Here is a 24391-nt window from a genome sequence, read left to right as displayed (position 1 = left end):
CGTTCGGAGGGCGTTAAAATAGAGGCCAACTCGCTCAGTCGCCGGCCCGCGCGCTCGCCGCGACACAGCAAAAATATGCGGTTTTGTACAGGAGTCGGCGATCGCTCGTCGAACACCACACTCCAGCCCCGCCGTCCGTCCGAGACGCGCCCGCACGCACGCACACGCACACGCACACGCGCACACACAACACGTACGCAGGCGCCGCGAGCGCGACTCCCGCGCGGCCGGCGCGCGCGCCTCTCACGCCCCTCTCGCACGCGCAGCCCCCGGCGCTTCGAACACAGAGAGTGAGACAAATGGGGCCGGCGGCGCCGTGTCGCGGGGCCGCGCCCCGTCTATCACATGGCCGCGTCTGCGAGGCCGTGCCGCTGCGGCCGGTGCCGCCAGCCGTCTTCCGGCGGCGCGGCGGGCGCGCGCCGGCGCCGCCCATGCCCCGCGGCGCACTCCCCGGCGCCACTCAGTGAATGTCCGACGACTCTGGCTTTATTAGGCTATGGCTCTCTTGCGTGCTGGTCGGCTGAAAACAAAGGGGCGTCGTGTGACGTCACAGGTCACGGGCGGAACGACGGTGAGCACACGCGAGGGGCGGATCGCAGGGGCAGTGGATCAGCTGCCGAGAGCGAGGCGAGAATGACCGCGTCGCCGCCCCAGCGCGCATGTGCTGGGTCACTCAACAACGGTAAACGACAGTCAAGTAATGCGATGTTCTGTTCTCTAGACACATAACGGAGATGAGAACACCGAAGCAGGGTGAAAGTACATTTATGCAATTAGCATGGATCTTAGCAATCCTACACTGCAAATGAGCCCATAAGTGGTCTCGAGCTTCGCGTCACTTACATCACAAAACTGTGGCATAGGCACCACATGGTAAATGTTAATGCGTTGGGTTTAGTGATAAGCCATGCAGGAATCGAGGCAGCGCTGCTCTCGGGATCACTTGTAGAAGACCATGCGAAAATACGCTCGCAGACTGCATGCTATTTCCCCTCACTCTGATCCACTGGACGCTGGATGCGCGAGACTAAAGTGCGGTGGAGTAGCCATGAATACGCATCTCTCGAGAAAATGGCAGATTCCTCTTCAAGCCGCTGGCATACCGAAGGCTCGGCGGGCATACGGCCCAGGCCGGGAAAGGACGCTGAAATGCCCCCTCCCCATCCCAGCGCCAATGACAAGTACCGAACGCCAGCTCGGACTGGGACTATTCGGGCGCGTCGACTACAGCGGTCATTTCTGTCCCTCTACGGACGCACCGCGCGGCTGCGGTCATTTCTGTCCCGCTCCGGAGCCGCGCCGCTATGGTGCCGCAGAGCCGCCACGCGCTGCCCCCTCACCTACACTGCCCCATAGGCTCCAGCACTACGCCGGCGGTCGGTGGCGCCAGCCGGTCTGCCGGCACCCCCCCCCCCCCCCCCCCCTGCGCCGCGTCTCCTCCACCTTACCACCGAAGACCGTCCCTACCGTGACCCTGCCGCCGTTACAACCACTACCCGTCACCGGCCCGCCCCGCCCACACTACCGTGCGCGCGGCCGGCACCACGCAGACCGTCGGGGCCGGTCGGGAGACGCCTCGGCCGGCAGCCGTCGGCCCTCCGGCTACTGTGGTGACTGCCGCACCACTACCAGCGCGTCCCTCAGGTAGATCGGGTACGTCTCCTGCTGTGGTGGGTCGGCCGGCGCCGCCGTGCGCTGCTGGGCACGCTGCTGACAGCACACGGCGGCACACAGTCCCGGGCGCACCGGCGCGCCCCACTGGCGCGGGGGGTTCGCTCTCGACCGATCAGCAGACGGCTCGCGACCACCACCAGCGCACTGGACCGGCTCGGACCTCAGCCAGACGGGGGGGGGGGGGGGGGGCGGTGACGCAACCCAAGACGGGGTAGGAATCTCAACCGGGGACGCAACTGAGACGTGCTGGGTGACCTTAATGACCTTCACGACCGACACAGGCTGAGTGGAAGCCGTTCTGGGTCAAAGCTGGGTCATTTCAGGCAACGCGACGAACAATACGACCCCTCCCCGCATCCTCCCCTCCCCCCTCCCAGCCACTCTCTCCATTCTTTTCTCAACTCAGCTACAGTCAACCAACTTAAACTAGATCGCGCAATAGTTCAGCCTTTCCTTTCAGCCTGACCTTCTTTCGTCGTTTATGACGGCAAAGTTTAGTACATCGCCAGACTTCGTTTCGATCGTGCGATAACTTGGGACATAAATTTGCCAAACTTCGCCAGCGATCCCGAGAACAGAACAAAGCCTGGCGGACAGAAGTTGGCGGCAGCATAAAATTTTCAGCCCTGAAGTGCCTTGTCAAAGTTCCCCTTATTGTGACAAACTCGAAAATTGGGCGTCGCGGGGCTGCCAACACCAGTGTTCACGCCAAACTGTGGCCTGCCCGAGCACCGAACACCATCTCGCCTGCCCTGCCCCACCGAAAACCACAGTGGTGACGCCTGCCACCGGCAGACACACACACACACTCATACACAGACATCCCTCAGCGTCCCACCCGTCATGCAAGAGCACAGCATGCAGAGGCCGCGTGTCGCGGTCGGTCGAGCTCGCTCGTGCGGCATGCAAGGGGCGGCGGCGGGCCTGGCGCCGCCGACGCCGAGCGGGAGGGTGCGCTGGCGGCGGTCGGGGGCGCGCGAGCTGGCGTGGTCCGTGGGTGTGGCCGGCGCGGGGCAGGGCGAGAGCGGAGGCGTGGCAAGGCGAGGGAGGGGCAGGGGCAGGGGCAGGGGCAGGGGCCGGGGCCAGGGCCGGGGCCGGGGCCGGGGCCGGGGCCGGTCCGTCCGGAGCCTCGCCTCACAGACTCGGCGGTAGTCCGCTCGGTGAGAGGGTTGAACGGTTCGGGGAGGGTGGGCCGGCTGGCTGACGGCGGCCGATGAAGGAGGCCTGGAGCACCAAGTGCGATCAAAACATAGGTCCGTCTCAAGGGCTGAATGAAGGGATCTTTGAAAGCAGGAGGAACCATGAGAACATCCGAAACACGCAAGATGATGAGCAAGAAGAGGGGAATCGGATTTGGCAGCAGCAGGACGGCGACAGGCGTTCTACTGCGGCCAGACCGTCTGGGACACCCGTCCTCGAGCCGGAGGGCGGCCCCGGCTCGGACTGGACCGCGGGGACCACCGGGACCACTTGCCGAGGACCGGGAGACGGACGGCGACCAGCCGCGCAGCCCCGGCGGCGGCTGCGGCTGCGGTTGCGGCTGCGGCGGCGGCGGCGGCGGCGGCGGCGGCGGCGGCGGCGGAGGAGACGGCAGCAGCGGTGGCGGCGGCAGCGGACCGGCCAGGACGGGCGGGAGGAACAGAGGCGGCGCCAGCGCCGCTGGCAGGTGCAGGTGGAGGGCGGCCTGCGGACACGAGGACGGACGTCGGCTGGACCGGAGCACCAGGTGCCGCACCGCGCACGCGCGCGGCCGTGCCCCCGTCCAGAGAGCGAGCGAGCCAGCCAGTGGGGACGGCTGCGCGCCGCCGGTCTACTCACTTGCGCCGCAGGGAGATGGTGGGGGAGAGAGGACGGTGCGGAGTGCGGCGCAGCCTCATGGGCCGAGGTCGAGTGCGCCGCCACACCCATCTGCAACAGCCAACGGCGGGCGGGCGTCAGCGCGCGTCCGCCCTCCCGCAAGCGCTCGCGCACGCGCCGCACCCCCGCGGTCAGCTCGGCTCAGTGTTAGCTAGCGGCGGCGGCGGCGGCGGCGGATGAGGAAGGACACTCACCCCACGCGCCATCTGGGCCGGGTAGTAGCTGCCGGGAGCGCCGGGCGCTGGCAGCCCGGGCGCGCCGGCGCCGTTCAGGCCGTCGCCGTAGGAGGCGAGCTTGAGGTACTCCTTGTTGACGCAATTGCGCAGACTGTGGCCGACGATGGCGCGCCGGATCTCGGAGGCGGCCACCTCGCGCAGCTCGGTGAACGACGCCTCCGAGTAGTAGGAGGCGTGCGGCGTGGCGATGATGCTGTTCTTCACCTCCTTCAGAGGGCCTGCGGACACGACAGCCGGGGCGGTCGGACGCGGCCAGTACTCGTTCGGCGGCCGGGAGGGGGGGGGGGGTGGTCGTCTGACCGTGCAGGGTGAGGGGGGGGGGGACAACGGCACTGCTCCACACTACCAGCACGAACTGATCACTGAGTGCGAGCGCATCGATTTTCGGCCGGCGGAGCGACGCGTCTGTCCGCCCGGCGACCTAGCGCGGCTGCCATGACGCCGGCGAGGCCCAGCACGGGGCCTAAGTCGCCATGTGACCCGTCCAGGCCGGCGGCACCGCGGCCGTGAAGTCGTCCGTAAAACCGACAATTGGGCAGTGGCGCCGCGTTGGCCGCCGTGCCGCGTTCGTGCCGCTGCATAGTTTGGGGACGGGCCGGGTCGGCGTGATGCTGTGGAACGAGCCGCGTGTACTCGCGCCGTCGCCTGTTGCCGCGCCGTCCAGCGTGGACACAGAAGAAGGTCGCACGGAGGTCTCCTGCATATTTCACGCCGGGCGCGGCCCACGGCGACGGAAAACAACGGCCGGGTAGCCAGTGGTGACGAAATGTCGCGATCGCCGAGGTAGCTTCGCGCCACAAAACACAACAATGTCCAGCACACGGATGCACTACGCGCACGCGCGTGCTTACAGGACACAGGCACCACCAGGGTCACGAGCACCACTCCAGCCGACACTATTGTCCGGTTTGTGAGCCACTAGGAACGCGCCGCGACGCGCACACTAACCCGGACGCCAGCATCCAACACAGCCCGAGCACCCGCAGCTCACAGACTAGCGCTTCGCCGGCGGTCCCCCTGTCGCCTCTGGCGCCGCCTACCTTGGAAGATGTTGTACGGCTCGTTCTGGTGAACGTCGAGGGCGGCGGCGCGAATACGGCCATCCTTGAGGGCGGCAGCCAGCGCCTCCTCGTCGACCAGGCCGCCGCGGGCCGTGTTCACCAGGAAGGCGCCTGCGGGACGCACCGCACGCCGTCAGTACACGCGCGCGACGCAAAGCACGCGCCACGCGACGTGGCGCGTGCGACGAAAATGACAACGGCAACCCGAAGTCCCAAAGACCGAAGAGCCGAGCAGAGAGCGATCGACTTGACAACGTCTGGCTCACAGAAATAACGCGAATTTTGCTGTACTATTCCAGTACGGGCACGATACGTGACCACGCAGCCGAACTGATAAATCACACGTCGGCTCCGAGCTCGAGCCCACCAACGTCAGAGCTTCAAAAGCCCACGCCAGCCCCTGTCCGCAGACACGCAGCTGTCGCTCCCCCCCCCCTCTCCTCCGCCCCCATCCCCTCCCCCTCCCCCGCGCGCCGCCACCGATCACCCCCGCCCAGCCAGACCACAAAAACGCCACGTCTCCCAGCCGCCCCGTCAACACTGTTTATCACGACGTTTCTCAGAAGTCCGGAAGCGGCGGGGACAAAAACAGCCCTGGCAGCGGCGCCCCGCCTGATCAGACACGCGCGCGCGCGGTCGGCCCGCCCGCGCACGGCAGCCCGGTCCGGGCGGCGCGTCCGGAGGCCGCCCGCTGCGCACCGACGGCCTACCTGGCCTCATCTGCTTGATCGTGTAGTCGTTGATGAGCCGGTGGTTGTGCTCATTGAGCGTGCAGTGCAGGGTGACACAGTCGGACTGGAATAGCAGGTCCTGCAGCGGGAGGACGGCGGCGTCAGCGGGGCTCGCAGCGGTCGCCGGCCGGGTGCCGACAGAGGGCAGCGCGGCGACGGCGCGGCCGGCCACCGCGCACACTAGCGTCGACAACACGCAGAGGTGTTCGCCCCGCGACACGGGTCAAACGGGGTCCAGCACGGCACCAGTGCCAAAACGCCGGACCAGGTCCTTGCCCACTTTCCATAGCCGTCCAGGACAGCACCGACGCTAACATGACGGAGAGACGTGTTCCGGCGACAGGTGTCACACCGGGGTCCGGCGCAGCACCCACCCTACGCCGACCGTTGGGGAACGTTGCAGTAACACTTGACTTGCGAAGGTATGGAAGTGATGGCAAAAATGGGCGTTTATGGTGCGCGCAGCACGCAGAGATGTGAGGCGAACTCGTGTTACTGGACTGGCTTCCCCGACTGGGCCTCAGCTCGAGCCTCAGTCACGCATGCTGATAACCCATGGAGGCACATCCTGGAACCACAGCCCGTTGTCAAGCCAACCAAGTGAGCCTCTTCTCGGGGAAAACGTGCTAGCATTGATCGTGGCCATCTCCCTGCCCAGACTGAGCCGGGGAGGGGTTAGGGGGGGGGGGGGGGGCGGGGAGGACGGCGCCGCTCAGCAGACGGGGGGTCACCGACATCCGCACCGCCCTTCCCAGTCCTGACCCAGCCGGCCGCCAGCCGGATATCACCAGCAAATGTCCGCCCGTGTGGGCTCGGCGGTCAGGGGCGGCCAGCGAAAGCTTGTGGTGAGGGCGGCCCTGGCGGCGCCCGCCGCCGCTCGTTACGGACCAGACGCCGCGAGCCGCGCAGGTCGCCGAGAGCCGCGCAAAGTCGCAGTCAGTCGGTGGCCAGCCACCAACAAAAGTCGGCACACTTGGCGGGGCTCCGGGAACCCCCGCAAGCCGGGGCCGGCGGCTGTGACCCCGTGCGGGGCCGGTCGACGCGCGAGGCGGTTGCGACGCCCGCAGGAGCCGCCGCGCCACACGCACGCGCACGCGTTAGAAAGAAGCCCAGGTGTCCCGGCCTTCCCGTATGTCGACGCAAGTAGCACAAAGCCATTTCCGCTTCCTGAAACACCGGACATTCCCCGCAGCGTCGCTGACGACCGTTCAACGATAACAGCACGACGGGCTCAATCCTGGGCTCGATCAGATACTACGCACCAACCATATATTCATCGTCACACTGCGCCATAGAGACGGCCCAACAACGCCCCCCCCCCCCCCTCTCCCCCTCCCGCCCTGTTCCTCCAGCGTCACCCACCTGCAGCGTGGGGACGCGCGTGATGCCTATGGCGCGGTCGATGCCCTCCTGGATGTAGGGGTCGTAGAAGATGACGGCAAAACCGAACGCCTTGGCGCGCAGGGCGACTGCCTGGCCGATCCTACCGAGGCCGACAATGCCCAGCGTGTCGCCACGGATGCGTGCCGAACCGTTGGCCGCGTCCCGGATCTGCCGGAGGTCAGTCTGCAGGTCAGAGCGACCGCCGGGTCACCGGGGTCAGCCTCAAAATCAGAGCGACTGCTGGGCCACAGAGGTCAGTCAGATCGGATCAGGCTAGATCGGGTCGGGTCGGGTCGGGTCGGGTCGGGTCGGATCGGACTGGGCGGGGGTCAGTGCGCGAATGTGCGTGTGGACTGACGGACGATGACATACACATAGGCACACAGTTACCCACACCGGCGACCGAGTTGCGTACGTCTGGCTGGTCAGGAGGTCGCGATGGCGGTTGATCGCGATGCGAGACGCTGCGTGTTGGGGAACGTGAGAAATCCGTGGAATACTGGGCCACCACAGACGGCGGGGCAGCCGTGTCCACATTGGAGCGGCGAGGTCAACTACGTCACATGAGAAACACAGCCCGGCGCGAGGTTCATGTATCGAGCAAAACGAGGGGGCAGAGCAAACAGCAATGGCAGCGACTGAAATGGCCGATGGTCGTGCAAAATAGTTAGTAAGCAACAGGTTTTCATTCGCGGACTGTTTCGAAAAAATGAACGTGCCAGGCAAATATCAAAACACAGGCACTTTGAACAAATTATCGAATCACTTCAGTCAAAGGAAATCGTACGCAACGGCAGAGGCAACGAGCACTTCCAAATTCAACGACCTGACGGGCATGATTCTCCCATCACATGCATATTCGTATCACGAAAAGATCAAAACGCCTCCCAAGTTTTGCACAGGTTCGCAGGTTGACTCGTTAGAGGACAAAACACCGAACGGCATGGCAAAACTTCGGAACTTGTAATATCCGGACGATGCACGGTCTCCAATGAAAATCGCTCGGCACAAACACGCCTCGCTATCGATTGACAGTGACTCATGTCGCACCACTCGCGACTCCGTCCTCAGTGATTTTGCTGACTTGGTTCTCATTTATTTCCGAACTCAGCTTCCCAAGAACATTTTCACGTCCAATAAAAAAGCACCATCGAAACGTGTCGCGATTTCACGTTGACAATGTCTAGAGGTAGGTTGGCTGTCCTAAGTTCCGGGTGAACTTCTGTATCACTGAGTTATTTCCATTCGATGCCGCACAACTTTCGCGGGAGGCGAACAACTTCAAATTACACAAGTTAGCTGGCCTTAAAACTTCTCGAACTTCACTGGCAGTTTGCTCCAAAGTTATCGAAAATAATAGTTGAGCAAAGTTTGGTAATCAAAGTGGCCCGAGTTTTAATGGCAAGTTTTCGAACGGTACAAACAGAAAAGTTTGCGCCGATCGACACACGACGCCTCGTCGACACGCAATGAACCGTACCGGGCGGAGGGCGGCTCGCGGGCTGGCCGCTGACGCCACAGGCTCGAGCGACACCGCTGGCTGGCTGGCGGCCGAAGCCAGAACCACCGCGAGACCCGCTCGGGCTGCCGTCGCGATCAATAGAATGCAGCGGTGTCCGCGCCATCGGCGACACGAGAGCTGCCGGCGCTGACATTCTACAAAGCCGGCGCGCTGCCGGCGACAGCGGCCCGGCCGGCCAATGGACGCGCCGCAGTCGGCCTCTCGTTCACGGCGTGCAGCCGCGGCCGCCTGCTCGTCTCCCCACGCCTTCTGATCGCGCCGTGACCGGGGGCACGCTCGACCCGGTGGCCACCGGCCGCACCTGTCGCGCGCACCGGGCCGCGCCGGATCGCACCGGACCCAGAGTCGGTCCCACATGTCGCGCGCACCGGACCGCACCGGACCGCGTCAGACTGCACCGGACCGCGCCGGATCACACCGGATCGCACCGGACCGGGAGCCGGACCGCACCGGACCGGGCCGGGCTGGGCACCGGACCGGGGGCCGGATCGCACCGGACCGGGCCGGACCGCATCGGACCACGCCGGATCGCACCAGACCGGGAGCTGGACTGCACCGGACCGGACCGCACCGCACCGCACCGCACCGCACCGGACCGGACCGGACCGGACCGGAAGCCGGCACGGTGAGGCAGATGGAGCCGGCCGCTGGCTAGGAGTGGAGGAGGGGGGGGGGGGGAGGGGAGCAGCGGCGGGACGCGCGGCGACGCCCCAGTATCGACCGCGTGGCTCGCGGACCGAGAGGGGGAGGGGGACGGGGCACCAGAGATCGGAGCACGGCCGGTCCCAACGTGGCGGCGTCGGTCCCAGAGGCCGTCCGCGCCGCTCTCGCCCGATTTGGATTGAGACACTCAGCCTGCCTGCCGGACTCCCTGCCCGTCACGTCAGTCGCTGGAGCGGCGGGCGGCCCATCGATGGGGGTTCAAGTTCTCGGCGAGCGCGCGCTCCGTCGCGTGGGTGGGGGGCGTAGGAAGCCGCAGCAGCGTCCTGGTCGCGCTGTTTCCGTGAGTGCCGACGCCGTCCGGACGTCCCCCCCCCCCCCCCACCCGTAGTTCGCGGCACTAGCTGGCCCGCGTCGAGCCACCGGTCCGACAGGAAAGCCCGGCCGGAAACGAACAGAGTTGAGCGAGCACTCGCGAAATGTAGACGACGGTCACGATCAGCCAACCGTCTTCAGTTCTTGGTTCTTTCAAGCCTCCGCGACGTCCTTTTCATACCACTCCCGCGCGTCGACACAATCGCTCCGTTGAAATCAGCGCACCCGTGACCTCGTAAAACAAACAGCAAAATCCCTGCCCACAAACGCGATCTAGCTTATTTAAGTTCTGCCCCGCTTTATATATATGCCCTAAATCACAAATGTTATCAACCGCTAAGCACGTTGCACAATCTTCGTCTGCGTAACAAAACAAGTCGTTTGTAATGGCCAGCAAGATCGCGGATTACCTGGGAGTATTACTTATGCCGAACTTGGCGTCTTCCACACACCAGCACGCTGCACAGGAGCGGGGCGGCGCCCACAAAGCAGGAGCCGCGTCTCGGCCGCCGGACCGTTACAATGCCAGGAAGCCGGCTGATTACGGCGTCGCTACAGCGCCGTCCGCAGCTCGCGAACACACAACGACCTGATCACACGCGGCGGTCGCCGCTCGGGAGCGCTCACGACGCCCGCACGCTAGCAGGCCGGTCGCCCGACACCGCGACCGGGATCAGCTCCAGGGTCAGGGGTCAGGCGAGGGCGGCATGTCAGTTCAGGGGTCAAGGTTGTTCGGGATCGGCCGCAGCAAGCGGCAAACATGACAATCCTGCACCACAGCTCAACTCGGGCATCAGATGAGACCAGGAGTCGGCTGCGTCCTGGCGGGTCATGGACGCTGTTCGTTCCGCTAGGTCAGCGCGATCGAGTCAGGGGTCAGGTCAGGTCACGTCACGTCACGTCAGATCAGTTTATATCGGCGGGGTGCTCACCGCGTCAGGGCCGGTGAACTTCTTGTCCTCGGCGACCATGCGTGCCAGCCAGTAGGTGCGGCGGTACAGGTTCAGGATCATACACATGGTCGAATCGGCCACTTCCTCCACGGAGAAGCCCGGCACATTGCACACCGAGATGCCCAGCTCGGCGGCAGCCTGCAACGGAGTGAGGTCACCGGGTCAGTGCGGCCCCGGCAGCCCCGAGCGCCGGACACGGGACACAGGACACGGCGGTGCGGTGACGGGCGAAGGGTGTGGGGGGAGGGGGCGCGGCAGAGCGACACGAAATGCTGACACATCGGGCGGGCCCGGTCCTCGGCCCGAGCGCGGTTGTTTCATCACGGGACAGCGAGCGTCAGCGCTGAAGCATGGTGGCATGGCATGAAGGTCGAGGAAGTCAGGCTAATCGCGTGTTCAGGTTTTTCCGCGGCAATCATTGTGGAAGATTGCAGTGCTAACGGCAACAGCAGTTACGGTCCTGTAGCCGGCGCATTAAGACTCTAATTGTTGAGCGCGTTGTTAGCGATAATTGATGCTGAATTTAATTGTGCACATTTCTGGTACAATGTTCGGATTATTTCCGGGGATTTGGGGAAGCTTCGTCTCGGATTCTCACGGGCAAAGATAATGAGACTGGGGCTTTAGAGTGAGCCGACACCCGCGGCTGTTGGTCTTCTCTCGGCGAGAAGCGACACTGGCAAGACGGTCACATTGAGGTCAATGCTCGGAGTAACAGGATGCGGGAGAGATAAGCGTAACAAAAGTAGTGACAATGACATTTAGATCACGTAACTGCATTCATTACAAGACCGGGATCAACTGCGGAACATCAGACAACCAACGAGACCGCGACCACACGACGAATTCGCCGGGGGGGGGGGGGGGCATCGTTCCGAAACTTGCCATCCTGGGCGCCGACGCTCTCTGAAACTTTCAGCATGAAACGCCCAATTCCTATGAAGCCCGCGGCCCGATCGCTGGGGCTTGGCGCCATCACTCATCGTTATCCATTCACGGCGCCGGCTCCGCGCAATTTGAACTTCGCCGGCTCCGAAGTTGTCCGGCTAGATAGATGTAAGCCATGGCAAAAGCGCAGACGTGTTGAGGGCACTCAAGCCGCCTAACCAACTTCGCTGTGGATCAAGGGCATACTTCACGTACAGCTGAGTCTGTTCCCCCCCCCCCCCTTCCCATGCCCAGACATGCCTCCACTTCCCTTCACCCCGCCGCTAAAGATTTGTTCGCCGACGACCTAATTCCGGCTGCCGGCGAGCGACACGCACGGATCTCGGCGTCAGTTCATGCCGGAGCACGAGCGCCACGTGACTCGTGCGCCGCTGGACCCCGGCGCCGCGGAGCACCCGGCCCAGCCGGCCGACGCACGCCCGGCCGCGACCACAGCGGTGCAGGGCCGGACCGGGCCGCGACACGGCCGACCGCCGGCACCCCTCGGTCGCAAGCACAGTGGCGTCAGGTGCCCGATGCCGCGCCGCCGGCTTTTAAACCGTTCCGGCCGGGGCTCGGCGACGGCCGCCGCACTGGGAGCGCGCCGCCGCCGGCTCCCAGGGCGGCGCACAGGGGCGCGGCGCCCGTGGGAGCCGGCGGCGCCCAGCGACGGTCGTGTTCGCACGCTCTCGGCGGCCGGCGGGCGGCGCCGGCGGCACCTGCCGCGCCGACCCGCGGCGCCGTCGGGCCGCCGCCCGCCAGCCAGCCAGCCAGCCATCGATCGGCCGCCCGCCGGATGCGGGCCGCCACCGGCCGGCGGACGACGCGCTCGAAAGTGGTCGCGTGCCCCTCCCCTTCCCCCTTCCTCTGGACAACGGTCAGCCAACGGCGATTGATCGGCCCCTCCCTGAAATTCGGCGATGCCGCCGCCTCCGCGACGGCAAATACGCCCAATATAGCAGTCTACCGCCGCCGCCCAGCGCGCGCCCCATCTTCGCATTGACGAAATCAGGATATCGCGTCGGGCGTCTGGCCTGGCCGCGCCAATCGATGCCACCGCGCAAGTAGGGCCTATGGGCGCCGTGGCAAGAAGGGCCTACGTCGGGTGCAATCTATCTGGTGACGCGGCGAAAACCGAGCCGGCGAGCGCGCGCCCGACTTGGAGGAGTCCAAACTGAAAGGGAGGGGGGAAACGGTGGCCATCGGTCGACATTTCGGCGTCTGCGGGTCACCTCTGTCGCCTCTGGCAAGCAGTCAGAGGCAACGGGGGCAACACGCCCGGCATCAGCTGGCGCTACGGTACGCCATGTATCATCAAAGAACACCACTAATGCCGGCTTAATGACCTGTCGAGCGCAACTCGGTGATGAGATTAGGGACGCCGCCTTGGCCTTCCTTGAGCTGTACATTTCGTTAGATACATCTTAAACGCTAATGCTCACTTGACGACCCAGAAACGCGCGTGGCTCATAAAAAGCGGGTAGCTGGGAGCCTTTCAATGGCGCGGTTTATGAAACCCAACCTAGTCTCGAAGGCAGCGACGACGCTGCCAAAGGCAGAACCTTGTCGCAGTGGGACGCCACGTTGATCGAAGGCCTTCGTCGTCAGGAATGCGAGTGACGGCATGGACTGCCAGCAATACAGAACGAACCGGTTCCAGGGTCAATCCTTTCTGTTCGTACTGCGTACATTTCTAGCTTTTCAAGGTAGCTTGATTTGTCTTGATTTGTTTCTTTAGACCAAGAGCGCTTAAATGACCTACGGGGCGCGCAAATTATCCATCTCTTCGGTACGACTACGCCGGCCGAGCATAAATAACTAGGCGCCGTTTGCCTAGCCTGCCATGGCAATATTTCAACGTGCACCTTGATGTGTTTGTTAAGAATCAGCTGAACCAGGTGTCCCACATCCCAGGCTAAACCTAAACGTCGAGCGCTTCACGTCCTACAAACGGGCAAGGCTTTTTGCCAGCATGCGCATTATTTGTGGTGGCCGTTCAAAAGCCTAGAACTGCGAACCGCCCAAAACGGGGCTCCGTTGCGACAAGTGACGGCTGCCTGCCGTAAGTCGCAAAAGGCTTGGGTCCCAGTCATATCCCACCATGCTCTTGCACTCACAAGAGCCACTCGTCCGCCGGCCACTGTGAGTGTGCAAACATTGCACACTCACAAGAAGCCACCTCAAACACACCAACTGATTGTCTGAACACTTGACTTCGGTTCATCAACACACAGCATGCGGAACGAACTATCAGGGACAGGCCAGCCAGGCAGGCCGCGCGCCAGCGGACGACGGTGGCGAGGGCGGTGTGGGCACGTAGCGCCGACCTGGGCTCTCCGGTCACACGTGCGGGCCCCAGGACCGAGCGGCGACGACGACGGCGCGAGGGGGTCACCCATCAAGGTCGACACCTCAAGGTCCACCTGCCGGGGCGGCGTCGCCCCCTCCCCCCGTTCGAACATGACCCTTTCACCGCCCGCCCGTCCGTCCATCCGGCCGGCCGGCCGGCCGGCCGGCCGTCGGCCCGCCCCCCCCCCCTCCCGCCCCCGCCTCGGCTGTGACGTCACACCTCCGAGCAGATCGCCGTTTCGCAAGCCGCCCGGGGGCGCACCGGGGCGCCGGATTGGCCAAGTTGCCCGGCGCGGCCGCCGGCCGCCGACGTGTCGCTAAACATATGATGCAGTTGTCGCTGGCCGGCCGCCGCCGGTCCGGCCCCGATCTGCCAAGTTGCCCCGTCGGCCGGCCGAACTTCGGCAAAGTTCGGACGGTCATAAAAGTCGGGCTGGCGGCGGCGGCGGGGGGGGGGGGGGGTCCGGGGAGCCGTCCGGTCCGCGTGGCGCTGCGCCGCTCCCGCCGCCAGTGTCAGCCCGCCCAGGCCGGCCGCTGGGGACCGGGCGAACTTTCCCCGCCCGGCACAGCGGGCTTTCCCCGACACCTCGTGCGTCGCGGCGGCGGCGGACCGCGCAGAGCGTCGACCCCAGGGTGGGGCGGGGCGGGTCCGGTTCGGTTCGGGCCCCACTGACGCCGGCTAAACGACCACGTCCGCCCGCCGACGCCGCGTCATCGGTGAGTCGCACCAACAGCGCGGTGAGAGCAACGAGCTCACCGGCTGCAGTGAGAGGCGACGCTTCAGCCAGCCGACGCAACATATGTGCACGAAAGATCACGCCACCCTAGATTCTCATCACTGCTTGGTTTATCCAGTGCCTCCCGACTTGTGGAAGGTCGGTTAATTACGTCGCAACAATTAGCCTTCACGATACCGAAAAGCCAGGCGCCAAATCAAGGCCCCTCATTTGGACATTGTGCATTGCAAACCCAGCCCACAACCGCGTCTCACCCGCCCCGGCGGACCTCATTGTCCAGCGGCGACAAAGCGACGCGGCGGCGGCGGCCTCGGCGCCAGCTGACAGGTGGAGCCGGCGGTCGGTGACCGGCAGTCGTCCCTCGGCGTGGCCGCGCTGCTGCGTCAGCAGGTGTCGCGTCGCGCGGCGAGTGTCGCCGCGATCGACCGCCGCCGCCGCCGGCACGCCCACGGGCGGCGTCCGCGCCCACGCGCCATCCCGCCCCCGCGTCAAACCCGGAGTCAGACTACAGAGTCAGAGTCTGGGAGGGGGGGGAGGCGGCGGCACGAGGCCCCGCCGCACCGGCCCCACCGACAGGTAGCTCAGCCGGCGGCACCAGGCAGCAAGATGCCAGATACGGCGCGCCCCAGACAAAGGCGAGCCCACCGCGTCAACCGATACGCGAGATAGGCCGTTCTTGCGCGCGGCCGGCGCCGCCGCCGCGTCAGCCGTCCCTCGCCTCGGCGGCGGCGGCGGCGGCCAGAATCCGGGCGGCGGCGGCCGGCGGCCGGCCCTGCCGGAGCGGCGTCTGGAGGCCGGCCGGCCGGCCGGCATTGATCACGCCGCGTCCGCCCCCGGCCGGACCGGGAGAGAGCGAATGGCCGCCGCGGCTGGCAGGAGGGGGGGGGGGGGGGGAGGGACGGGTCAGCCGGCGCTAACGGCCGGACGGCCGGGCGGCCCACACCCGCCACAAAAGGCGCCGCCGGGCGGCCGAGGGCAGGGGAGGGGGAACGGCGGACGGGGGGGGGGCCCGAGTCACGCGGCCAGCCGAGGCAAGGCGGAGCCGGCGGCGTGCGGACGCTGGCGGCCGTCGCGAACAGTCGCGGCGTGCCCTCCCGCGGCCCGTCGCCCGCTTCACTAAATTTAGCGGCGACCGCGGTGGGAGCGGCGGCGCGACGGCTCCCAGCGCCCGCGCCGCTCCCGCCAGCGTACTACCGGCGCCGCGGCCGCGTGGTCAGCGCAGTCAGCTGACGCCGGCCGCCGCCGCCGCGCCTTTGTTCCGACGGCGCGGGTTTTCGGCGATCGATCCGCCCAGCGGAACGCACGGGCCGAATCGGCCGGCGGGTGATGGGCCCCACCCCCTTCCCATCCCCTGCCCCATCCCCACCGCGCCCTCAACGACGGGCAAACACTGGGACAACAGACGCGGCGCGCCGATCAGCTCGACAGCGGCGGGCACGGCCGCAAACGCCGCGCCACCTTTGTTCGCCGGGGGGCGAACGGACGGACGCGCCACCGCCGTTGACGCCGCCGATCCGATAATCGATGCACAAACAGGACACCGGCACTGACCTTGGTGTCGATGTTGTCCACGCCGCTGCCGACGCGCACGATGATCTTGAGTGCTTTGAACTTCTCCAGGTCGTCCTTCAGCAGACTGATGCCGTGCCACATGAGGGCCCCCACCGCCTCGTTCAGCACCTGGCCGCAGGGGAGCGGGGTGGGTCAGCGTCTGCGGGATACGGTCACGCCCCGTAGCGGCGCTCAATCGAACGCCGCGGTGCCAAGCTGTTGTGCAGAACCTAGCGAACAGGGCGCGGTTGCGGTTACGCTGCGGTTCACGTTATCTTTTGCATTCAGAATCTGGCTCGGTTTACCCGGTTGTTTTGATTAAAAAGAGCGACACCAGGCCAGCACCACATTCAGCGAGCAGGCCGGACGAATTCAGTAACGCCGGTGGAAACAAACACCCAAATGGGTTACCAGACCAATTAGGCAGCTGAGCACCGACGTGTTCAATTTTTTTCCTTCCATCCAAAAATGATATCCACTTAACAAGCGCATAGGTGGCGTGCGTGCGTGCGTGCGTGCGTGCGTGCGTATGTGATTTTTTTTCGCCAGACGCATAGTGCACCAATGATGGCATCTCGCGCAAAGCACAGGAAGATAGAACCTTTGAGTGATTTAGTATGGCGCGGCGCCAAGTGTGCATCGCAGATGCAGCCGTGATAAATAGTGATAACAGTGGTCTACCGCCGTCCACTTACATTGTTGCAGTGCCAATCAGTGTCAATGTCGCAGTGCCTTGCAATGATGCTCCAACTACTGATTTTTCGATCGATTCCATCGACCTATTACTATGCAGTGCAAAAGCGTTACTTAGTGCGACGGCCGTGGATGTTTTCGTCGAGGACCCGATGGAACAGAAAAGCGGATGTAACGCCTTACACCAATACGAGGACGTGGCGTAAACACAGGTCAGCGTGTAATTCGCAGAGAACGCGTAGCCACGCGCCAGCACCGCTGGTCCGTTTCTTACTTGTTTCTCCCCTTTTTGCGCAGCGATCTCCCGGACAGCCAGTGGCCAGTGAAGGCCTCCAACCTCTCAGTTGTCTGCCCACAAAGTTCGACTTCGGCCCCCAAGCCGGCGAGATTATCAGACTGATCCATCGCGGTGACGTCATCGAGTTACACATTCAGCCGTGTCCTTCAGAGCCGTGCAAGTTCCGAAAGTAGCCGTCGTCATGCAGACTGGCCGGCGCCGGCGCCGCTCCTGGCACCGGGGCCGTTTGTGGCGCCACCGGCGGCGACGTGTCGCCACCCGCGCCGACACGACCGCGCCACGTGACGCGTCACGGGTCGTGGCGTCACGCCACGTCACGGCGGACCCGGGCGGGCGGACCAAAAGGCGGAGCGGCGGGGATGACCCGTGACCTCTACAGCGGACGCTCTGAGGTGAGTCAGGCCGGCGGGACGGGACGGAACGGGGGGAGGGGGAGGGAAAGGGGAATCTACGCCGCGACACCGCGGCCGGCCCCGGTTTCCTCTCTACGTGCGCCGGCCGGAGGCTGCGCTGATCGGCGGCGGCACCGCACGCTACACGCCACACCGGCCGGGGCCCAGTCACGCCACACCGGTCGGGATCCAGTCACGTCACACCGGCCGGGGTCCAGTCACGCCACACCGGCCGGGATCCAGTCACACCACACCGGCCGGGGTCCAGCCACGCCACACCGGCCGGGATCCAGTTACGCCACACCGGCCGGGATCCAGTAACGCCACACCGGCCGGGATCCAGTCACGCCACACCGGCCGGGGTCCAGTCACGCCACACCGGCCGGCCGGGAGCGCGTCTCCCGGCCATGAGCCGCCGCCGCCGCCGCCGCCGGGCGGCCAACATGGCCGTCCCGCCAGCTGACACGTGCTCGGCCCGAACTGGCCAGGCACGGGCGCGGGCGCGGGCGAGGGGGAGGGGCAGGGGGAGGGGAGGGGCAGGGGCAGGAACCTCCTCCCGGCGGCGCCAGGCGCGCCGGCCGAGATGCGGCGCCAGCCCAGCGGGCGCCGGGACGGGGTGCGGTGCGTCGGCCCGGGCGGGGCTTGGGGATCGGGCCGGTTGGGGCTTGTGGATCAGGCCCGAGCGGGGCTTGGGGATCGGGCCGGCCGGGGCTTGGGGATCGGGCCGGCCGGGGCTTGGGGATCGGACCCGGGCGGGCCTCCTCCCGTCCCGGCGGACGGCTGAGCAGGAGCGGGCACGCCGCTCAGCCCCGGGTCACGCACACACAGACACACCTGTGGCGACACGCAGCGTCCACCGTGCGCCGTCCCCGGCGTCCTCATTTCACCGCGGTCCCGAGGGGGATCCACGCAGCGTTACCAGCCTCTATTGAGCCCGTCCGGCCGTTTCGAAACTCTCGGATCGGTACACGGCTCGCGGTCGCCGTGCGTGACGAGGCGGCCCGCTGCGGCGCCGTGCCCGGCCCAGAGCCGACACACCTGTCTCTCGGCGGCGCCCGGACAGGTCGCCTGTTGCAGCGTCGCCCTGCCGCGAGCCAGTTCGATTTCCGCGCATCTTCCCCTGGGCGGGCGCCGAGTCGCGGCGGGTGGCACACCGGCATGTCCGGCCGCCGGCGGCGCGCGCCAAAACGGCCGGCACTTCCAGCGTGCCGCGCTAATTCCGACGATTTGTAAGCGCGGACGGCGGCGGCCAGATTTCCATCGGCGCTCGTGGGCTGCGGACCGCTAATATTGGGCTAACGGTGCCGGCCGCTGTCGGCCGACTGCGTACGCCGCCTCAGCCCGTTATCGGCAATGCTGTCATGAGAGGCGGCTGCGTCTGCCCGCAGCCCGGCCCGCATCGGGCGCCTCCGGCCATCATCACCCCGTCATCACCGCACACGCCAGCTCTCGGGCTCCATGACCGACAGCGCCTCGCCGAGACTCGCGCCAGCCGGCGGTGGCGACCAGCGCCGGCGTCAGACTCCCTCCAGCAGCTGAGCCCGGCCCGTGCACCGGCATCGCCGCCGCGTGCGGCTTTCACCGGCCGCCCAAGTTCAACGCTCGCCGACGCGCCGATCCGCTCCGCTCGCCCGACCGGTCCTGGCCTGGCCTGGCCTGGCCTGGCCTGGCCCGGCCCGGCCCGGCCCGCCCGGTCCGACTGGCAATTAATAAACCCGACGTCGCGCCGGCGCACCCGGCCGCGGTCCGTTGACTGCGCACTAAAAAAGCGCGCGCCCCGCCGTGGACGCGGCGCGGCGCGCCAATCCAACTGGTTTAAACAAGGGGTGAAGTTAGTTGCCGGCCGGGGATAAAGTTCCCGCCAACTTGGCGGAAACTTGGCCGCCGAGTTCGGGATTTTCGACATTTTAGATCCGGCAGTGTCGGTCGGCTCTGCACGCAGCAGGACGCCGCGGGACGGATCGGGCGAGGGAAGGGAGCGGCGGGGCGGGCGGGGCGGGCGGATCTGACGCCCGTGCCCCCGGGGCGTCCGCGCCGCGTCCTGCCAACATGGCGGCGCGCATTCCGGGCGCCGGCGGCGCCACGTCCCGGCCGTCAGTCCCTGTCAAGTGGCCTCACCCGGCCCACCCTGTTTATAAAACGGCCGGTGCGGCGGCCGGCCGCGTGCAAAAACGGCTTAAGCGGCGGCGGCGCGGCGCGCGCTAATGGACACGCCGCTGCCGGCTGGCGCGCCGCCGCGCTGTGGCGGCAGCGGCGTCGCGCCACGCCGCGTGTCTCAGGTGGGGAGGGACGCGGTGGCGACGGCAGCGGCGCGCGGAGGCGAAGCGACCTGTCGCGGGGCGGCGGCGGGTGGGCTCGCGCGCGGGAGATGGGCGCGCGATACGGGCGGCGGGGCGCGCCGCGCCGTCCGGCCGCTCTCCAGACCAGGTCCGACGGCCTCCCTACAAGGCCTGGCGCCGGCGGCCGGCCGCAAAAAAGCGAGACATTCCAGAGCGTTCCCGCGCGGCCGGCGGCCTGGCCGGCCCGGTGAAACGCGACACGGGGCGGACAGCCGACCGGACGGCAACAAAGGTGACCGGGCCGCGGCCCCATGTGGCGCGGGCACACCAACTTTTCAGCGCCCGCTTCGCGCCCACCGACGACTTCAGCTTTTTGTAACCGTTGGTAGTATTCTCCTCCAAGCAAGGCTCAATGTTGTAGAAAGCTGTCCGATGGCTGGAAACACCGCGACAGATCGATCCTATTCAACGGGGCAACCAAATAACGCGCCAGCTGCGTACGCCGGGGCAGACAAAAAATAGCGCCACACAAACTAGGGTCTCGATCAAGGTCCCTCGATCGATCGTGGACGGAGCCGCCTCGTCCTTCCAACTCCCTGACCGAGTTACCATCGTCAGCTGACCATATGGCGCTGGTGACGGCTGGGCGCGTATGGCCTGGTCCTTACTTAATTTATTTGGGTTTCACGGACACGCGACGCAGCGGCTGTGTCTTGACCCATGGGCGCGCCGTGCGTGGCGTCGCGCCCGTCCCGCTGCGTGCGGTCTGCGCCGCGCTCTGGCGCGCGCGCGACCGGCATGCCCGCCGCGAGAGCAGTGCGGCGCCGGACCGCTCGGTCGCGTCGTCGCGCCGCCCGACGGCTGGACGGCTCACCGCCCTTCCAAGAAACGGCCGCCGGTAACGGGTCCGGCCCGCCCGCGCTGCTGAGGGCCCACCCAGCTGACAGGAAAACTGACACCGAGTACGCCCGGGGGAGGCTGACCACCGGAGACGCGGGCTCTAGGCTACGAGTCCCGCCGCCGGCTTAGCGCGCGGCTGGCCAGGGTGCGACGGTCTCGCGCCAAGCATTCGACCTCGCACTTCCGGCGTGAACAGCCCAGCACCAAACCCACGGCAGCTAGCACAGCGGTGAACGCCCAACCTGCCAACCCGCCAACACGGCGAACAAGCCCGTGAACATAGCCCACGCTTGCCACACGCCAGCGTCCCGACTAGAGACCTTGACCACCCCTCGCACCTAATCCTGCCACGACACCCTCCCCGTCTCCCGTCCCCCACCGCCTCACCTTCTCGTGGATCTCGGAGGTGGACTGGGCGTCGCAGAAGGCCACCGTGGCCACGTCCTTGAGGATGGGCATCTCGACGGAGCAGTCGCGCCCGTCGAGCAGCGCCACCAGTGGTCGCGGCATCGGGCCGTTGCTAATGGGGCCTCGCGCGTCGACGCGCGGCCGCTTGTTCACCGGGGCTCCGGCCGCCAGCATCGCCGCCGTCCAGCTGCCGGCACGCGCGCGCCACCGTCACTGGCGCGCCCCACCTCGACCACGTCGCGCGCGCGCTGGCGCGCTGGCGCGCCGCGCCGCCGCCGCCGGGGGGAGGGGAGGGGGAGCGCCCGCGGCGGCCAGGAGAACGGGGAAGGGTGGGTGGGGGGGGGGGGGGGCATAAATGGCATAGTTGGGTGGTTATCGGCTGGTGCCGGCTGGTTATCTGCCATCGGACTCAGTGGCCCGATCGCTGTGTGGACTTACGAGTAGGAGCAGGTAGTAGTCGAGGGGAGGAGAGGGAACAGGGCCAGAGGACGAGGACACTTGATGCTCAGCCGAGATTGTTAGTCGATCCGACGAGGGACAGGTGTCCGACGAGGGAGCGCAGCTAGCACGTCAGGCCGCTCGGTGAACTCAGCTGTTCAATCCCAGAAGCGAAAAATGACGCCGCGAGTGTAGGTGTAAAATCGATAACGACAAAACACATGTGCGTTGGCGTATCTGATTTAAGAACAATGGAACGATCGGAACAAAAAAGGATGTCTGCTCAAAACAACATCGCCCAAAAGTCAGCTGTACTTTGAATTACGCGGTTCTGGATTCCCTCGTTGCCGAAGAAACCCTGAACTTCGCTCGAGAATGGTACCCGTGATAGGCCCCTCGCCATTCAAACTTAGAGGGACTCGCTCCACGTACCCAACACATGTGCCATTTACGCCTACCACCTCCGGGAATCACTCAGCCCAAGAACAGTGCCGCGCAGCGTATTTTTCCACCAAGCCAGACACCAGCGGGTCCGAACTGATCGCCCATGAGCCTGTTGCGACAGAAAATGGCCACGCCGCCGTCACCGGCGCCTGGCAGCCACAGCTCGGCCGCCTCGGCCTTCCGGGGCCGGTCCAGCCCGCGCTGCCGCGATCCAGGCTACCCCTGGCACGGCAGCGACCCACATCGCCGCAGCCGCCGCACGGACGGGCAGTCAACGGGACCGACCCCGCAGAGCTGGAGGTCGCCGCCGCTGCCGGCTCTGGTCCGCAGGTGGGGATGTTTTGCAGGGGCGGGCCGCAGCCCAATGTGCAGTCATTCGGGGTGAGCGGTCGGTGAACGGCGCACAGGAAGATGATTCCAGTGCGATTTGGCCACAGTCGTTGTCCAAACGCTCTGTCCTTGCCCTATCGTGATTCCATAGACAGGCTGACGCTGGCTATGCTCGGCGCGGTCAGCTGATGGCGTCAGTTGGCGGCGCGCGGGCGGGAGGGCCGGGACGACGACGGCGGGCGGCAGCAGCGGCGGCAGCAGAGGCGGCGGCGGCGGCGGCGAAGGGCGGCGCCACACAGCAGACACTGCACGCTCTCGAGAGAAAGCCGGGCGGCGGCGCATCAGAGGGGTCAGCTGAGGACGGCCCGATGGCGGCCGCCGGCCAGTCGGCCATGTGGCTGCCTCCCAGAGGCGTCCGGCCCACGCCGTACAGACCGATAGCGAGCTGGACCCCGGGGCCAGGGCGGCGGGTGGACAAAGTTACGTCAGTGGCACGGACAGGGTGGTCGCTTTCGCAAGGGTTTCACTTACTTGGTAGCATCCGTGAATACTTGAGACAAAGAAAAGATACACAGAGCAGCCAGTCCCGATTCCCAGGTTTTGAAGCAATTCCTCCAATTGTTTGCTACTCCCTGGCATCAGTTTGCCACAATAGCGCTGCCCGTAACAGAACGAGAGCCACCGAGCTTAACTTTTCACAGCCTCGACCGCGCCGGCCGCGCCTTCCCTCATCCCGCGGGGTGACGCGACCCACATTCGCGCCACCGTCGAAGACAGCCACCTGTCCACGGGGGACCCGACCCGTCTCGGCCGCCGGGCCCGGCCGCCGGGCCCGGCGAGAGCCGCGCCGCGCCAGGAAGGAGAGCCGGTGACGACCCCGGCTTCGCGCGATCAATAGACGATGGACAGGGCAGAGCAGCGGCGGCGGCACATGGCTCGCCGCCGCCCGGCGAAAGTCGCCGCCGACGACAGCCGACGCGCACGCACGGGCGCGCCGACTTTCACGACGCCCTCTGCGGGCGGCGTCCTGCAGAAAAACGACGCGAGAGCGCCGGAGAGCCGCGAGAATTTCACCCCGGCGATGGGCCGTGGTGCGCGGCAGTGCGGGGGTGAATGTGACGAGACGCCCCGAGTGTGACGAGGTCTGTGGCGCCCACGAGGGGAGGGGGGGGCGGAGCGGGCGGTGGCTGGGCAGGTCAGGACAGGCCGGCCGCGCGGCTGGCGACCCTGCGGCGCCGGTCTGGCTTCCGGCCGTGAGTCCGGCGTCCAGCGCCGGGTCGCGTCTCAACCGGCATTGATCGTCTCGACCACGCGCAACCCTCCCCCCCCCCCCCCCCCCGCCTGTCCGGCAGCCGTCGCCGGCGCGGGTTCGGCCGGCGGTGCCGCACGCGAGGTCAGAGGTCAGCGCCGGCGGAGAGCGCGCCTCCACAATGGCCGCCATTGTCTCCGGCGGTTGCCTGTCGCCTGCTCCCGTCTGGGGGGGGGGGGGGGGGGAGAGGGGGCGGCACGCAGTGGCGTCCCGACCGGACGAGCCAGCTGACTCAGTGGGCCCGGACGGCCGGCCGCCGGGTGCGGCCCGCCGCCGCCACCCCGCGTGGACCGCGCCCGGTACGGGCCGGCCGGCCCCGCCGGGCGCCTTCCCCGCTTTGGGGAACCTGTGGTGGAGGGGTAGGGGGGAAGCGAAAGGTCTAACCGTGAAGATGGCGGCGATAAGGCGACTGGTTGGCGACGGTAATGACAATGGGACATGCCCGCAAGGCGACAACCAGATTTGAAATGTGCGTAGGGTCGGATGGTCTTGTTAAGTGCCGCAGGGATTAAATGCTCGACTGTGTGGCATGGCCACCTCAATTTGTAACGCGCGCAAAGCCATAACAGGTAACACGGAACAACGTCAAAGCACCCGTAAAATAAGGCGATGGAATAACCAGCATATTCAATGCCCCATGACGTTTGTCGCACGACCATTATTAAAGAAATGCATTTGTCAGTTCTCGATCCCTTACCTAGAATGAAGAGCCTCTGAATTTCGTCGCACTCACTCGCTCTGCAGCAGCCTTGCGAGACCGTTCGTAACCAGCAACCCGGACTCGACCCACTCGCCTTCAGCACTGAGTTTGAAAGTCACCGAATGATCTTCGGCGCGCAGAGCGCACCCTCACCGCCTCAACGACCAACCGGAATAGTCCCCGG

General features: G+C 66.2%; 1 protein-coding gene across 4 annotated transcripts; it reads right to left on the bottom strand.

Annotated features, from left to right (window-relative positions):
• Window positions 1-218: 218 nt before the first annotated feature.
• Window positions 219-24391, bottom strand: CtBP (C-terminal binding protein). 4 transcript variants are annotated; one of them, XM_037233199.1, is made up of 10 exons: window positions 24205-24391; window positions 20966-21173; window positions 16017-16145; window positions 10432-10590; window positions 6922-7110; window positions 5539-5638; window positions 4808-4939; window positions 3726-3985; window positions 3493-3582; window positions 220-520 (listed from the first exon to the last, which is right to left on the bottom strand). In XM_037233199.1, the coding sequence occupies exons 2-10, from the start codon at window positions 21158-21160 to the stop codon at window positions 461-463; spliced, it is 1314 nt and encodes a 437-aa protein (XP_037089094.1). In that variant the 5' UTR covers window positions 21161-21173; window positions 24205-24391; the 3' UTR covers window positions 220-460. The 4 variants fall into 4 exon arrangements, with proteins under 4 accessions (XP_037089097.1, XP_037089096.1, XP_037089094.1 ...); XM_037233202.1 differs by lacking the exon at window positions 20966-21173 and having other exon boundaries at window positions 219-520; XM_037233201.1 differs by lacking the exons at window positions 20966-21173; window positions 24205-24391 and adding an exon at window positions 16984-17270 and having other exon boundaries at window positions 219-520.

The sequence above is a fragment of the Pollicipes pollicipes genome, unplaced genomic scaffold (assembly GCF_011947565.3).
Source record: "Pollicipes pollicipes isolate AB1234 unplaced genomic scaffold, Ppol_2.1 Scaffold_7231;HRSCAF=8579_pilon_pilon_pilon, whole genome shotgun sequence".
Lineage (NCBI taxonomy): Eukaryota > Metazoa > Arthropoda > Thecostraca > Pollicipedomorpha > Pollicipedidae > Pollicipes > Pollicipes pollicipes.
The sequence above is the reverse complement of the archived record's forward strand: the minus strand, read 5'-3'. Positions and strand labels throughout refer to the sequence as shown.

Excerpts from the sequence above, each read along its gene's own strand:
- CtBP (XM_037233199.1), bottom strand. The coding sequence starts at position 21,160 with ATGCTGGCGGCCGGAGCCCCGGTGAACAAGCGGCCGCGCGTCGACGCG. Across the intron at positions 16,146-20,965 it reads CCTCCGAGATCCACGAGAAG|GTGCTGAACGAGGCGGTGGG; the intron begins GTGAGGCGGTGG and ends CCCTGCGGCCAG. Across the intron at positions 5,639-6,921 it reads CGCGCGTCCCCACGCTGCAG|GACCTGCTATTCCAGTCCGA; the intron begins GTGGGTGACGCT and ends CTCCCGCTGCAG.